General features: G+C 39.5%; 2 protein-coding genes across 13 annotated transcripts in view; both read right to left on the reverse strand.

Annotated features, from left to right (window-relative positions):
- Nucleotides 1–738, reverse strand: part of TAF2 (TATA-box binding protein associated factor 2) — a 60,365-nt gene extending 59,627 nt beyond the window's left edge. For 6 of the 11 annotated variants that reach the window (XM_036436863.2, XM_036436862.2, XM_036436859.2 and 3 more), the window contains exons 1-2: nt 610–738; nt 158–212 (exon numbers count right to left, since the gene is read on the reverse strand). In XM_036436863.2, the coding sequence (XP_036292756.1) occupies nt 158–212; nt 610–692 (138 nt within the window). In that variant the 5' untranslated portion in view covers nt 693–738. Of the gene's footprint in view, nt 1–157; nt 219–609 lie in introns of those variants that run through there. The other 5 variants (XM_036436865.2, XM_036436864.2, XM_036436868.2 and 2 more) reach the window with 4 other exon arrangements.
- A 2,216-nt stretch (nt 739–2,954) lies between these two features.
- On the reverse strand, nt 2,955–15,880 carry DSCC1 (DNA replication and sister chromatid cohesion 1). Of its 2 annotated transcripts, XM_036436869.2 has the most exons (9): nt 15,573–15,878; nt 15,014–15,182; nt 14,272–14,406; nt 11,336–11,426; nt 9,297–9,435; nt 8,807–8,859; nt 8,409–8,563; nt 5,809–5,957; nt 2,955–3,452 (listed from the first exon to the last, which is right to left on the reverse strand). In XM_036436869.2, the coding sequence occupies exons 1-9, from the start codon at nt 15,752–15,754 to the stop codon at nt 3,344–3,346; spliced, it is 1,182 nt and encodes a 393-aa protein (XP_036292762.1). In that variant the 5' UTR covers nt 15,755–15,878; the 3' UTR covers nt 2,955–3,343. The 2 variants fall into 2 exon arrangements, with proteins under 2 accessions (XP_036292762.1, XP_036292763.1); XM_036436870.1 differs by lacking the exon at nt 14,272–14,406 and having other exon boundaries at nt 15,573–15,880.
- Between the last annotated feature and the right edge of the window lie 514 nt (nt 15,881–16,394).

The following is a 16,394-nucleotide window of genomic DNA, read 5'->3' on the forward strand; positions in this document are numbered from 1 at the left end:
TGATACTCTCACCATTCATGTTTCTCTCTCTCTCCCTCTCTGAAATAAATAAAAATATACATTTTAAAAACAAAAACTGGCCTCTTAGCAGCCAAGTTAAGCCAGTGTGTACTCTGGTGGAGTTGTTACTGCTTACAATTGTTGATAATATACTTACCACAACAGATTTTCTCTGGAAGTTTATGTTGTTGATGCAGACGACCTGATGGGTTGTATATTAAAAAAAAAAAAATACAAAAACATTATTAAAATGAAGCATCACTCTATCTAAGTATAAGCAAAGACTATGTCCTAAGTAGCTCAAACATCACTTTGTCTTGGGTAACTTGCTTTTCAACTTAGCAACAGCCATGAAAATAAACTTCTTTGGACAAATACAATTTTGCATTTTAAGAAAGAAGGTCTATTATGCCCTGCAAGGGGCATTACATCTGTTGAATTAACTGTCGGGCAAAGCATTTCGCCCTGCAAATAGCGTTTCCGTCGCAGAGTGTGTGTTTCAGTTTCTCACTAGGTTTCCCAAGCCCAAGTCAGTTACAAGGAAACAAGCACTAGAACGGATGAAGGCACAACCCCGAAGAGGAAAGGGCGATCGAGAAAGATACTTATAGTTTATATGGCCTTGGACTTTCAAAGCCCTTGTCTCCTTTCTTCCTGTTCATTCTGGCGGGCTCTAAGCCGGTGGGCGGCATGAAGCGATCGCGCGGAGCAGGGCTTCCCGGCTCCCCCGAGGGCGGCGGGCATTCCCCGGCGCCGGCGCCGCCTGCTCCCGCTCCCCGCAGCCACGCCCCCGGGCCGGGCCCCCCCGGCGCCCCTGTCCGGCCCCTGCGCCGCCGCCGCCGCCGCCGCCGCCTCGAACTCGCTCCCCAACGTAGGATCCCTGCTGCCGCCCTCGCCAAGCCCGGGTCATGGAGATGCTCCTCTCAGCCACCGCTCAACACCACCGCCACTCGACATCCTGCCTGTCACCTGTGACCTCCGACGTCAGCGGAAGTGCGACGGCGCCGGAAGTGTTGGTCAGCGGGCGGGGCTTGCGCGTTACATTCGGGTTCTGTCATTGCCGTTCAGTGTAAACAGAGTGAATGAGAGCTGCTCAAGCTTAGGAAAGCGAACACAAATAGTTTCAGTGTGAGTTGAGAAGCGCAGGAAGGAAAAGAAGGGCCATTTAGAATTTTAGAGGAACGAAGGTCTGGCGCATGCGCATTGAGAAGAGCGGGGCCAGGTTTGAGATGAGCCAGGGCCCGAGGACTAGAAACTGGGGAGTCTCTGAAGCCTGGAGGGCTGTGCCTCTGGTTTGCTGTGAACAGACCCCATCAACTCACTGGGCCCCTAGAGATTTAAGTTGTTATAAAATATGTAATTCGACCCGAGATACTCTGAATCAAACTCCAGAGCCCTCAGTAGGCACTGCTGACTCAGTGATCTTAAAAGAATAGAAACAAAAGATCCACACAGATGCAAAAAAAAAACGAGTTAAAAGACAGGAAAGATGCTTTGGAAGCATTGCATCTACATTTCAATAACAGTTAAGCCTTGATTGTGAATTACCCATTAATATTATTTTTAACGTTGGACCAGATTTAACTTTGGCCTACCCCCTCCAACTGTCCCCGTGATATGTTCATTAGTCAAGATTAATTTGAAGTTTGCTCTAAATAAACGAAAGCAAATTAGGAAAGTGAAGTTGTAAAAAAATGCATCAGGCATTCCAAAATCAACTAGATACTGTAGTTTTCTAGTGAGTATTATCTGTGTCATTTTCTTACTTATAGGATTGTTGGCAGAGATGAGAATGGCACTGTTAGACCAGGGGTCGGCAAATTCCTTAGTCAAACAGAGCCAAATATCAACAGTACAATGATTGAAATTTCTTTTGAGAGCCAAATTTTTAAAACTTAAACTTCTACTTCTAACACCACTTCTTCGAAATAGACTCACCCAGGCCATGGTATTTTGTGGAAGAGCCACACTCTAGGGGCCAAAGAGCCGCGTGTGGCTCACAAGCCGCAGTTTGCATGCCGACCACTGGGCTAGACAAATGAGGTCATACCAGACCTGGGCTCAGCAACCTTCATACTTTGAGTTCTGCCTAGGAAAGAATTCAGTCAAGATTCAAACTATAAGAGAACATTTATTTAGAAAATCGCGGAGGTAGAAAGTAATTTGTAGAAGAAATGGACTTAGGAAACAAGTTATAGAGGCAAAGGATGGGCCCTGGGAGCTTAGAAGTGTGGATTGTAAAGGTGATGCACCTGAGGGGAGGGAAGGGAAGACACCCATTCTCCAGGAGGGGAAAGGGAGCTGGGTCCTATGTCCTAAGGATTTTAAGGGAGGAGATTTTAGCAGAGGCCCCAAGGGAAGATCTCAATAGAATATTCAGCAGTTTTCCAAGTGTAGGGGTCTGGGTAGATGGGTCTAAGCCAGGGCAGGGGGTCAGTGTTCAATGCAACTGGTCCTGAGGTGGCCTCTATTGTCTAGTTTTGCTGCTTTTCTGAGCCTGGAGCTGAAATACAGTTGAGGCTTAGATGTTATCTCTAGGGAGGAAAGGTCAGGGGGTCTAAATTACATGACCAGTGATATGCTAGCAGAGGAAAAATCACCCTGGGGACAAGTTTCTACCTTACAACTGTCCATTACTAGGAACCTGAGTGATCTTCTGTCCCTGGCCTATTGTCCTTGCTCTGCTCATGTCTGTCTACTTCCCTACCACAGGATTATAAACTGCTCTATTATTATCCTTCACATCAAACTGAGGATAAAATCCATTTCATCCCATTTCATCCAGACAAATGGAGGAGCAATTATCAAGTCAATTTCATCAATGAATATGAGTAATGTAGATAACTAATAGCATGTAGTGACTTCCTGTTTTGGTGGGAGGTTGAAACTAGATGGGAACCCACTTGCTTGAGAAATGACATTTAAGTGCATAAATAATTCTCTTGGCTATTTAGTTCTCTAAGAACTTATAAATTTATTAATGATTACAATGTCAAATCCTAATGAAAGAAATAAAATATTAAATATTTAAAAAGCAAACAATTTCAATAAATAAAACCAAATGAACTATAGATATATACTAAACATAAGACATAACACTTTCTTCTGTCCTTGTTTACATTCTGTATTTAATACAAACATAACTTGAAAGACAGAAATATCCTCTTAGGTTTAAGAAAAAAGAGGAGCAGTAGTTTCAAAATGCTTAAGATGAAAAGAAAAATGCCTCACAGTACAAGGTTTTTTAAAGTCTGAAATACAAATGTATAAAAGAATATTTTTCTTATAATAGCCAGCAACTTTACAAAGGAACTTTAATTGCAAAGAAAAGACTGTTGTACTTTTAAGAAATGGGTCTTCTTGAGTTATAAACTTTAACACCATTTTGCATTGAAGATCGAGCATATTTAGTGAGTAATGCACATATGGTTTGCTTCTCTCCACACAAATCTCTGTAGGAACAAAAAATAAGTAAATGAATAGCATAAATATTTTAGGGAACATAACATAATATCCACGGTACTATTTATTTATATCTTTCTCTCCTAAATCTCATCTTCTCAACAAGCATAGGGTATGTGTGTATAGGAGAGACAGGGTAGGGACCAGTTACTAAGCCTTAATTGACTAGGTACATTGAATATATTATCTTCAAACTTCAAAAGCATAGTATGAATAATGTATTATTTAACCCCATACTAGATATGAGGAAACTGAGGCTCAGGAAGGGCAATCCACATTTTGCAGCCAGTTCTCTATGACTTAAAAGTTTTTGTTTTCCTGCCAAAACCGATTTGGCTCAATGGATAGAGCGTCGGCTTGGGGACTGAAGGGACCCGGGTTCGATTCCGGTCAAGGGCATGTGCCTTGTTTGCACATGAGAAATGAAGGTAGGGTATGTGCAAGAGGTGAGATAACAGCTGCAAGAGGCAGCTGATCGATGACTCTCTCTCATCGATGTTTCTAACTCTCTATCTCTCTCCCTTCCTCTCTGTACAAAATCAATAAAATATATTAAAAAAAAAAAAAAAGTTTTTGTTTTCCATTCTATCACACAACCTCCAAAGTAGAAATACAAGCAAGCAAGGTGGTACAGTGGGATGTAGACTCAGAGAACCTGGTATTAGGCTACGTGTGAGCTTATCAAGGTTACGTTCCTTCCCTGAACTTTGGCTTCCTCTTCTGTACATCAAAAATAAGAGAATATTATGACTGGGACATAATGAGGAAAGGAAGAATGGGAAGAGAGCAGGGGTTAGATCATGTAGGGCCTTGAAAACCATGGAAAGGAGTTGTGATTTCATTCTAAGCATTATGGGAAGCCACTAAGAGCTTTAATTAATGGAAAAGCATTATCCATCTAAGTTTTAAATAATGGAGACAATGAGTGATCATTATGGAAACTAGGTGGGGAGTTCATGGAGCGTTCATTATACTATATATTCACAAAAAGTGAAAAAGAGGGAGAAAGTAAGGAGGCCAAATAGAAGTAGGAAGACCAATTCAGAGTCACATACAAGATGGTCCATCAGGATTTGCTCATAGTTTGAACCAAGGGATGAGGGAAGAAAAATACAAAGTTGATTCCTAGACTTCTTGCTTGAGTAACTGAGATTAATGGTAGTGCTATTAACTGAGATGAGGAAGATAGGATTAGGACAAGGGGGTATCAACAGTTCTGTTATGAGCATGTCAGATTTGAAATTCCTATTAGATATTCAATTGGAAATGTTATTTTAGATCTGGCTAATTGGTCTATGTTGCCTACTTGCATATTCCTGGATTTTAGTTAAAGACTCTGCAGGCAAGCAAGGTGGTACAGGGTCTTCTGTGTGAAGACAATGCATCATTAAACCTGTCTATCAGAAAGAAAGAAAAAAATAGTTGGAGAAATTGACCAGGAATCCAATCTGGGTAACAAGAGAGAGGGCCTGAGAGGTGAAACACAGCAAAGAGGGGGAAGTGTTAGTGGCTTCTGGGTTAACTTGTTCTTCTGCAATCTGGCTTCTACAAGATGCTAAAGCAAGGCAGCAGGAAAGGTCAATCAGAGAGGGGTATATAGTCTGACTGTCCCTCTAAGAGCCGAAATTTTGCAGGGAGGAGGGGAGAAAAGTGATTTTAGAAGAAGTAGTAAGCCCCCGGCTGGTGTGGCACAGTGGTTGAACATCTATGAACCAGGAGGTCAGGATTAATTCCTGGTCAGGGCACATGCCCAGGTTGGGGACTCTACACTAGGGGGCATGCAGGAGGCAGCCAATCAGTGATTCTCTTTCATCATTGATGTTTCTATCTCTCTCTCCCTCTCCCTTTCTCTCTGAAATCAATAAAAATATATTTTAAAAAACTATAAATGGAGCCGGGACCGGTTTGGCTCAGTGGATAGAGCGTCGGCTTGGGGACTGAAAGGTCCCGGGTTCGATTCCGGTCAAGGGCATGTGCCTTGGTTGCGGGCATATCCCCAGTGGGGAGTGTGCAAGAGGCAGCTGATCAATGACTCTCTCTCATCGATGTTTCTAACTCTCTATCTCTCTCCCTTTCTCTCTGTAAAAAAAAAACAAAAAACAAACAAACTATAAATGGAGTTTATATATATGAAGTAGTAAGGAAGAAAGATAACACATACCCTACCTTCAGGATCAGTGATTATAGAGGATACTATAGAGGACAGCCTCCACTTGAGAAAGTTTCAAAGGAAGAATTGTCCTTGGGAAATACTCAAAAGAATTTGTTCTGATAAAAATCCAAACTACTATGCCACTCTTTATTAAAAGAACAGCCCTCAAAATTCATATTTAATAAAGTACTTACTGAATATATGGAGCAATATCTTCTTCTGTCCATTTCTCCCTTAGAGAGAATAGACTATTAAAACGTTCCTGATTATCCTCAGGTAAATCATCTACTTTTAGCAAAAATATGATTTCTGGTCTTGACTGTCTATCCACCAAGGCCAAACCCTATTAAGAAATGAGAAAAAGAGTAAAGTAATGGTCTAATGTTTAAATATGGCTTATTATTTTATGTTTAGGTTTAGCTTAGCCCAGGGCATTTAAAATATCAACTACATGAAACATAAGCTACTGAAACCTAATAATTTTTTCCCCATAGAAATAGCTTCTTTAAACTTGACTTTCCCTTTTTCCTCTGCAATCTGGCTTCTACCACTCCAATTTATAAAGACAGCTCTAGTTCAAGGTCACCAGTAAACCGTCATTGCCACTAGGTCCTTGGATTCATCTCATTGGCTGTTTTCTTTGTTAATGCTGATTATTCCTTCCTTTTTGAATCTTTATCTCTGACATCACCATCTCAATATTACCCTCCTAACTTGATGTCACAGTTCCCTGGGCCTCTATTCTGCCCCTCTACTAGTCTCACTGTCAGTCCTGTATAACCTCAACTAAACCATGATTTCCACGACCGATTACTTGCTAATACCTGTAAGATTTGTATCTGCAACTCAAATGTCTCGTGGGCTGAGCATCTGATCTCTATAACCAAACCTACGTATGAACTCACGGTATCTGTCACCTAAACCTGCTCTAATCTCACTGTCCCAGGAAGCCAAGAAACCAAGGCATTAACTTAGATTCCACTATTCAAACCCCACACCTAAGAGGTCACTAACCTATAGGTTTTAAGGCCTCAACATTTCTCTATCCATTCTATATCACTTATTTCTTTAGCCAGTATTGTCTTAGTTAGGAATATTTAAGTGTTAAGAGCCTGGACAGTTCTCCTTTTCATCATCTAACCAACCTTTATCCATCCATACATACATACATACCGTGTTTCCCTGAAAATAAGACATCCTCCGAAAATAAGACCTACTTACAGTTTTCCTTCTGAGTGAAATATAAGGCATCCCCCTCGAAAATAAGGCCCCCCTAGGCTAACCATGAGAGATTTGGTCCACTAATTCTGAAAGAAATGGAGTCACAAGAAATTCACCAGGAAATTCAGGAATTGGATTGTTATGATGATGGTCCAGAAGATGATGACATGATTGTCACTGAATAAATGAGTAAATTCTTGATACTATAGGATTCACAGTTTATCTGGTTTGTGTTGACAACTATCGTATACAGGCAATAAATTTCCTTTATTTTCATTTAACAATAAATGTGTACCGTATTCTTCTTCATGGAAAAATAAGACATCCCCTGAAAATAAAACCTAGCGCATCTTTGGGATCAAAAATTAATATAAGACACTGTCTTATTTTCGGGGAAACAGGGTACATACATAGATCCACATTACCGTCATAGTGTTCTTTCCAAAAGGCAAAACTCACCAGGTTACTCTCCTTGCTAAAACACTGAATGGGCCCAAATACTTTTGAGATGTTTAGGATGTTGATGGCACCTTAGCATCTAGCACAGTGCCTAGACTTAAAAGGAAGTCAAATTTGAGCAAATCCTTTCTCTTATTTAACAAATACTTATTGAGTATATACTACTTTCCAAACAGTGTGATATATGTTGGCAAGCAACAGTGAACAAAATTCTATCAAAGTGGAGGTAGGCAACCACATAATTAACACTTTTAAAGCAAAGTGATAAGTGCCATGAAGGAAAAATATAAGGTGCTATGGAAGAGTAAAAGAGGGGCATATTTTTAGAGTGAAGGAAGGCCTCTTTGATGAAGTTATTCAAAAATGAGTAGGAGTTGGCCAGATGAAGTTAGGGAGATCATTCTAGAACAAAAAGCCTTGAGTGAAGACCCTACACTAGAAGCCAGCCTGATGATTTTGAAAATTTGAAAGAACACTGGGTATGCATTAAGCAGGACAGAAATCATGAAGGGGAGATTATAGAGGGCCTTGTAGGCCAAAATATGAATTCTGGATTTTATATCTTAAATGCATTGGGCAACTATTAAAGTGATTTAAGCAAGACATTGATCTAATCTGAATTAAAGATCATTCCAGTAGCACCACAGAGAATGGACTGGAGCAGAGCAAAATTAAAAGTATGGACAGCCTGGTTAGGGATATTACTGTTATTTATAGCCAAATAAATATGATACCTTGAGGTAAGATGGTGCTGATGGAAACTGAGATAAACCAATGGAGTGGGAATCAGGATTAACTAAGGGATTTCATCGAGGTGATAACGTTCTCAAACTAGATTGTGGTGATGGCTGTGTAACTCACTAAATTTATTAAAAACCCCTTTTAAAGAGATAAATTTTGTGTTATGTAAATTATACTTAGATAAAGTGTTGACTTTTGGGTGGTTTTTTTTTTTTTTTTTTAGGATTTTGTGATAGATTGAGTGTATAGTACACATTTAATGGGTAGCTAGGGAAATAAATTGGCTCCAGATTCAGTTCCAACATAAATTTTGTTTCACCTAGTAACTAATGATGATCTGTTGTCATGGTAGCCATCACCATCGCTACCTCACCTTAAGCTGCTCAAGCCTGGTTATCATTCCTTCAGGGACACTCTGCTGCCACACTTCCTGAAACTCAGCGAGGTTGAACTTCACTGCATTCTGAAGTAGCATTTGTGCTGTTGCTCTGCAGATTTTATCAGCGCTCAATTCAAAATAAACTTCACCTGGGGAAAATAAAGAACTAAACTCACCTAAAGAAAACACATCCAATACTTTCATATTACCTTCACCATGAGACACACGCCTATTGTGTCTTTTTCCTCCATGAAATCCCCAGAAGCAATTATACACAATTCACCTCCCATGACCCATGGAGTCCTTATTTTGGACAGAAACACACCTCAGTAAAGCATAACAATTTTAACATACAAGATTTCATACCCATTAAAATACTCTCCAGATCTTACCTTCCTCTGTATATCTTCTTCCATAACACTTAAGACAGTGCTCAATCATTTCTCTGAAAAATTTAAAACACTCATTTGACAAGTTATCGCATTTTTATACAATATATTTTATATGCCACTAGAAATAAGATATACATTTGTGATTTGAAATATAAAGTGATTTTAACTACCAGGTAAAACTTTATATTAGGAACTAATATATACTAGGAAGCTACTATATGCCAGATCCCATGCTAACTATTTTTACATGAATTATATGAGTATACTTCTATTATAAAATAGTTTCTTTGTATTTTAATGCAAAAATAAAAATAATGCACATTTATTCACCTCAGTGACCAAAATTCCAAATCCTTCTTGATTGTATAATTTTTAAATTCCTATAAACTATCAAAATATAAGTAGTCTATGCCCTGGGTTTAGTTCCACCCTGGAAAATAATTTCCTTAGCTTTAAGGAAATCTGATGGGACAGGGATTAAAATACTTACTCTGGTTCTAATGGTCCAAGTTCCTGAAGGCATATATTCAAAGGAACTTTAGTAAAAGACCATGATTCAGAATCCACAAGCTGAGTTACATGATTCAGAAGTTTCATCTCATAATCAAATTCAAGAATCCTCCAATAACCTACAAATTCAAAGTTTATATTTATTAAAGAACATATTAAGCAAATTATTTGGCTAATAAAGTAATAAAATAGCAGCCTGCTCTTACCCACTGCAAAAAAAAAAAAAAAAAAAAAAAAAGAGAGACATTAAAAGTCTTTCTTTTTTAAAAAAAAAAAAGTCTTCACTTTCCTAACAAACAATGCTTATGCTTTTCTCCCATTACAAATTGTGGTTTTTAAAAGAGTAGTTCAGATATGACTAACACTGATTTTTTTCCAAATGCTTTAATATTAAAATCAATATCTCACAATAATCTTGTTATTCTAAATGGACGTGGCTAGTACAATCATTTCATAGCATGTCATACTAATGAGGTGAAGGCCATGGATTCGCCATCCCGCAGTGTAACCTCTGCTAGGGACACTGCCATGGTCATCGCTCTCACCTCAGCTGGCCTGCAAAGGGGTTCTCATGCTCAAAAGAAAGTCTAGCTCACTCAAGAGATGACAGACTCAGAGTTACGATGTGGACCAGTGGCAAAATAAAGGCTGGGCATCAAGATACCTTCCCCTAGTCCCGCGAAAAGTGAAAAACCATCTTATAATTGAAGGCACTACCATCCCCTATGGAGAAACAAATTAAGTACACTTCCACTACTTCCAAAGGAGAATGTTGCTATTCTTATTCTGAAAAATAAAGGCAACGTTAAAAATGGAATTGTGATGTAAAACTGAGAAAGAAAGCATTTCCTATGCTTAGAACCAAATGAGCCAAGTGTTTCTAGTTCTTAAGTCATGTGTAGTTGCTTTACTCAGCAGAATTTGCCACATATGATTTAAGGTTTCACAAAAGTTAATCTTGCTGGAAAGATTGTGAGCAAATTTAATAGTAAATCTATCAACCCATGCCAATTTCCTCCTCCTTCACACGTGGTGCTGAGTTAAGCTGCTTCTCTGGGCTAGCTTAAAAGGACTGACAAATGCACATGAACGCTTACTGTTACTGCAGGCCCAGATGCTGGGGAAAAAACTCCAACTCCAGACCAGCAACCAGTCAAAACACTTAAAGTAGATACTACTAGGCTTCTTCCTCAACCCCTGAGACCATATATGGTAACCTATGTTCTATCTTGTACATAGGTTACCATATAAACCATTTATATTCAAAAGCATGTTACATGTTATCACAAGAGGAAACACAGTCTTATCTTCCAAGCAATTTGGAAATACAATGAGGTTACTAAATTAATTCCGAACCAGGAATTCAAGTTCAAGTTCACCTGGGTTCTATATGTAGAACCTTATCATTAATTCAATATGTAGTCCTGGACAAGTCAGTTTCCCTTTAAAAAAGGCCTTAGTTTCTTCACCTACTAAAAAAAAGAAATGGTTGGGACTGGTTTGGCTCAATGGATAGAGCGTCAGCTTGGGGACTGAAAGGTCCCGGGTTCAATTCCGGTCAAGAGCATGTACCTTGGTTGCGGGCATATCCCCAGTAGGGTGTGTGCAAGAGGCAGCTGATCGATGACTCTCTCTCATCGATGTTTTTAACTATCTTTCTCCCTTCCTCTCTGTACAAAATCAATAAAATATTTAAAAAAAAAAAAAAAAGAAGAAGAAGAAAGAAATGAAGGGATTAGACTACCTGATACCTAAGACCTTTCTCAAGCTAACATGGTTCTCCTACTACCACTTAACCCAAAGAAAAAGGTTAAAGTACTGGTCATGGACTGACCTCTTCATGTAAAGATCACATGTATTTCCTACCTATTCCCCAAAATGCAAATATCATCATCTGTGAGCCTCCAAAAAGAATAAACAAAATATAATAGAGTGAAGATGTCCAAAAAATTGTCTCTCTTTTTCTCTTATATGATGCTCAATTCCATCATCACTATTCCACAATGACAGTAATGCTACCTTCAATCTCACAGGCATTTAGAACTTGTAACTGGGCCATTATTTCTTCCTCACTTGCCTGAATTTGATCAAGCAAATCTTCAGTTGTATACTGAAACAAGAGAAAACAAACAAACAACATTTTAAAACCTTTGAATAATATTTTTTAAGATTCTTGAATTTGGGCGGAAACCGGTTTGGCTCAGTGGTAGAGCGTGGGTCTGCGGACTGAAAGGTCCCAGATTCGATTCCGGTCAAGGGCATGTACCTTGGTTGCGGGCACATCCCTGGTAGGGGGTGTGCAAGAGGCAGCTGGTCGATGTTTCTCTCTCATCAATGTTTCTAGCTCTCTATCCTTCTCTCCTCCTCTCTGTAAAAAATCAATAAAAAAATATATATTTTAAAAAAAAGATTCTTGAATTTGGGGGGATAAATACATAAAATAGATTAAGGCAATATTTAAACACTAGCTCAACTTCTTTTGTTAATGAGTAATGATTACTACACAAAATCAGTAGATATCTCAGAAGAAAGCATAAATGATGTTGGATTTAATAATGGTTTCTTAGATATGACACCAAAGGGAAAATACAATAGATAAATTGGACTTCATCAAAATGAAAAACTTCTATACTCTGTTCTTCAAAACATCATCAACACAAAAGGACAAATATTGCATAATTCCACTTATATGGGATAGTTAAGAGTAGACAATTCATAGAAACAGTAAAATGTTGGTCACTACAGGCTGGGAAGCAGGGGAGTCTAGGGATTTAGTGTTTAATAGGTACAGAATTTCAGTTTGAGGAAGATAAAAATTTCTGTAGATGGATAGTGGTGATGGTCACAGAATAAGATGAATGTACTTAATGCCACAGAAATATCCACATGTGATTAAAATGGTAAATGTTATTTATGTATATTTACAATTCTTAAAAAAAAAAAATCAAGAAAGTGAAAAGACAACTCACAGACAGGGGAAAATATTTGCATATCATCTATCCGATAAGGAACTTGTTTTTAGACTGTATAAAGAACTCTCCTACAATTCAAATAACCCAATTAAAAATTGGACAAAGGAGTTCCTAAATAGACATTCTCCAAAAATACATAGTCAATAAGCACATGAAAAAAATGCTCAAAATCATTAGTCATTAGGGGAATGCACATCAAAACCAAAATAATACCATTTCAAACCCACTAGCATGGATATTAGAAAGACGGAACAAAAAGCAAGTGTTGTCAAAGATCTGGAGGAATTGGAACCCTCATATGATGGGAATGTAAAATGGTGCAGTCACTGCCTGACAGTTCCTCGAAAGATTATGCAGAATAAGCACATGACCTGGCAATTCTACTCTTAGATATATACCCAAGAGAAATGAAAATATAGGTGTGGCCGGAGTGGCTCAGTTGGTTGAGCATTCTCCTATGCATCTAAAGGTTGCCAGTTTGATTTCCAGTCAAGGCAGCACATACCCAGGTTTTGGGTTGCATCTCAAGTCAGTGAACCTAGGGAAGGCAACCGATCCATGTCTCTCTGCCTCCTACCCCTCCCCCCCCACTTCCTCTAAGCATGGCCCCTGGTGATTAAAAAAAAAAAAAAAAAAATGTTTAAAAAACATAAATGCAGCTGAAACTGGTTTGGCTCAATGGATAGAGCATCAGCTTGGGGACTGAAGGGTCCCGCTTTCGATTCGATTCTGGTCAAGGGCATGTACCTTGGTTGCGGGCATATTCCCAGTAGGGGGTGTGCAAGAGGCAGCTGATCGATGACTCTCTCTCATCGATGTTTCTAACTCTCTATCTCTCTCCCTTCCTCTCTGTACAAAATCAATAAAATATATTAAAAAAAAACATAAATGCAACATAAACTTGTATATGAATGCATTTAGCACAGCAGTGTTATTCATCTCAATTAAAAATGCCCATCAACTGATGAATGGATGGATAAAATGTGTGAATATAGCCATGAAGTAGGGTAATATTCAGCAATAAAAAGGAATAAACTACTGATGAATGAAACTTGAAAACATCATGCTAAGTCAAACAAGAAGCCAATCAGAGAAGGCCACAAATGATATGATTCCATTGATGTGAAATGTCCAGAAGAGACAAATTAATAGAAACAGAAAGAAGATTAGTGGTAGCCTAGGGCTGAGGTAGAAGGAAATTGGGAAAAGTAGGATTGGAAGGTAATAGCTAAAAGGCACAGGGTTCTTTTGAGGCTGATAAAAATGTTCTAAATTTTTGTAATGATTGCATACCACTGTAAATATACTAAAAAACACTGAATTATATATACACTTTAAAAATGAGTGAATTGTTTAGTATATGAGTTATATCTAAATAAAGGTGTAAGCCCCCTCAAAAAAAAAAATCAGTCAATGGAGAAAAAGAGAATTTCTAATACAAATATGGTCTTCAGAATACCAGTAGAATTCTATCATTTTGAATTATCTACATTAAAAAAAATTTTACTTGGTTTATATTTTTCTATACTTCCAAGAATTAGTCAATTTTGACATTAGAGTAAAAATACTTTCCATAATGTATTTATGTAATACATAAGTTCCAATAGCATAATGTCTCTTCTAAAGAGCCCCTAATTATTACTTTCAATTAAATAAAAATTAACTTAACATGTAAAAACCTATTTTTGCATAGTTAGGAGTATGGGCTTTCAGCCAGGTAAATGTCTGTAGAATTTGCTTTAAAATACTCCAGAGTAAGGAAAACAAGGTGGGATAAAGAAGGGGATAGAAAAAAAGCAAGATTGACAAAATATTGTTAAATGTTCAACTGAGTGATGAATATACGGTACTCTTTCTGCTTTTGGATAGGTCTGAAATTTTCATAATATAAAGTTTAAAATGTAAAAATGTCACCAGTAAGTGCCTGTAGTTATAGTTCTATTTTTTTTAATTCCAAATAAAAATGAAAATTAATAGTCTTACTTTTGAGTAATTGGAATCCTTTTCTTTTTGACTGTCAGGTCCTTCATAGGTATTTGCCATTAAAAGTCTCTTTAGCTTCTTTAATTTAGGTCTACATCTTCTTAGTTCCCAATAATTATTAGAAAAACCAAAGATCTAAAAATGATAAGTATATTATAACTTTTAGGGCTCATTCTAAAATAAAAATCTCATACGATTCCAACCCACCCAGCTGCCCTCAACAAGAACCAAAGGAAAATTGTTGTTCTGCTTTCTGTTGGGAAGGCACTGATCCAGCACCTCAAACAGGTGGATAGGCATCTTCAGGAATCTTTTCAAATCCTCTTTCAGAAGCTACTGCCAACATACGAGGAATCAGTAATTGAGCTCCATATCTCAAGTGTACTTTGGAAACCAGAGTATGCTCAGAAAAGAATAACCAGAAAGGTGACAATTTTACAAACAAAATAGAAACAACTGGCCAAAACCGGTTTGGCTCAATAGATAGAGAGTCAGCCTGTGGACTGAAAGGTCCCAGATTCGATTTCGGTCAAGGGCATTTACCTTGGTTGCGAGCACATCCCCAGTGGGGGGTGTGCAAGAGGCAGCTGATCGATGTTTCTCTCTCATTGATGTTTCTAAATCTCTATCCCTCTCCCTTCCTGTGGTTATACATTATATAGCTAAAGTTTTTAATTAAAGGCAAGATTAGACATGTGTTGTCATTGTCATACTTATATAATCGGGGGACAAAATACAGTACCTCAGTGTGAATAATGTTACAGTGGGTTTCTTCCATCTTTAGCTGGCCTGGAATTTTACAACCAGGAATTAAAAGCAACATATTGGAAGTATCTGCTATCTTCAAGTCATAGGTTTTGTCTTTACTGCACAGCACAGCCTGTTCATCTTTATCACCACGAATCACCATACTACAGGAAAATGGGAAAAGAAAATACATGATTTATTGACATGCCAATGGACATCTTCATTATACACTGTTCCCCTCTAGGGTGGTAGAATTTAAAATTTGTCATGATGCTCTCATAGTCCTCACACAAGGATGGGCTCCACAGAGCAAGAATTGGGCCAATTGAGAGCCGGCAAGACCAGCTGGATCAGTCCTATGTATGGGTCACACCATCCAGCTCACTGCCCGGCCTACCAGTGGCCTGGAATCCCAGGGGAAAAGAGAGCGAGCTGGGGATCCGGCCACCAATCTGCTGTAAGCCCCTCACCCTCTTACCCCTGCAAATATACGCACCTCCCTGGCCCAGATCCCCATCAGAGAACATCAGGAGGAGGCGCGGCGCCCCGCTCACCTGCACCCCGCCTCCAGCTGCTGGCACAGCGCGGGCTCCAGCTCCAGGAGGCAGAAGTCGCCGCCGGCGGCCGCGCTGGCCCCGGGGCTGAAGCCCAGGCACTGCACGGCTGGTAGCAGCTCCGCTGGGTTCAGCTTGGCGATCTGCAGCGTCGCGTCCACCTCGTCGCGGGTCCTCCTCATTGCTGCTGCGCGGGGTTGGGAGGCCGCAGGCTTAGAACACTAGAACTGAGCCTCCCGAGCTGCCGCGACTGGGAAATGTACACGGAACGGACCAGTTTCTAAAGCGCGCCAAAGCGGCTGGGGCTGTTTCCGGGGCGGAGCGCGCTGCGGGCGCATCCCCGGGAAGGTCCTGAAGCAGCTGTGTGCGCGAGCCCGGCTGCTGCCAGGTCTCTGCTGGGGGAGCCTGGGATGTTGCAAAACAAAACCAAAAACTTTGTTTTGTTTTGTTTCCGGGTCATCTTGGTGGAAATTTTGGCAGAAGAGCTGTGACCCCGCGGCGTGCCACGCGGAACCGTTACCCACCCCTCCCGATGCTCCCCTTATTTCCTGACAATACCCCGTTTCCTCGCCTGCAAAATAGTCTCATCTTCTGCTAGTGGTGGGCCTTGAAATAGCACTTTGCATGCATAATTTCATGAACCACAACTCTATTTTTTTTTTTTATTGATTTTGTACAGAGAGGAAGGGAGAGAGATAGAAAGCTAGAAACATTGATGAGAGAGAGTCATCGATCAGCTGCCTCTTGCACACCCCCTACTGGGGGTATGCCCGCAACCAAGTACATGCCCTTGACCGGAATCGAACCCGGGTCCCTTCAGTC

This window comes from Pipistrellus kuhlii, unplaced genomic scaffold, assembly GCF_014108245.1.
Source record: "Pipistrellus kuhlii isolate mPipKuh1 unplaced genomic scaffold, mPipKuh1.p scaffold_m20_p_14, whole genome shotgun sequence".
NCBI classification, from domain to species: domain Eukaryota; kingdom Metazoa; phylum Chordata; class Mammalia; order Chiroptera; family Vespertilionidae; genus Pipistrellus; species Pipistrellus kuhlii.

What these genes read in the sequence shown, in the direction of transcription:
- DSCC1 (XM_036436869.2), bottom strand. Translation starts at nt 15,754, where the DNA reads ATGAGGAGGACCCGCGACGAGGTGGACGCGACGCTGCAGATCGCCAAG. An exon ending in CTTGGACCATTAGAACCAGA is followed by an intron (nt 8,860 to 9,296) that starts GTAAGTATTTTA and finishes TAAATTTTTCAG; the next exon opens with AGAAATGATTGAGCACTGTC. An exon ending in AAGAAGATATACAGAGGAAG is followed by an intron (nt 8,564 to 8,806) that starts GTAAGATCTGGA and finishes TATTTTCCCCAG; the next exon opens with GTGAAGTTTATTTTGAATTG.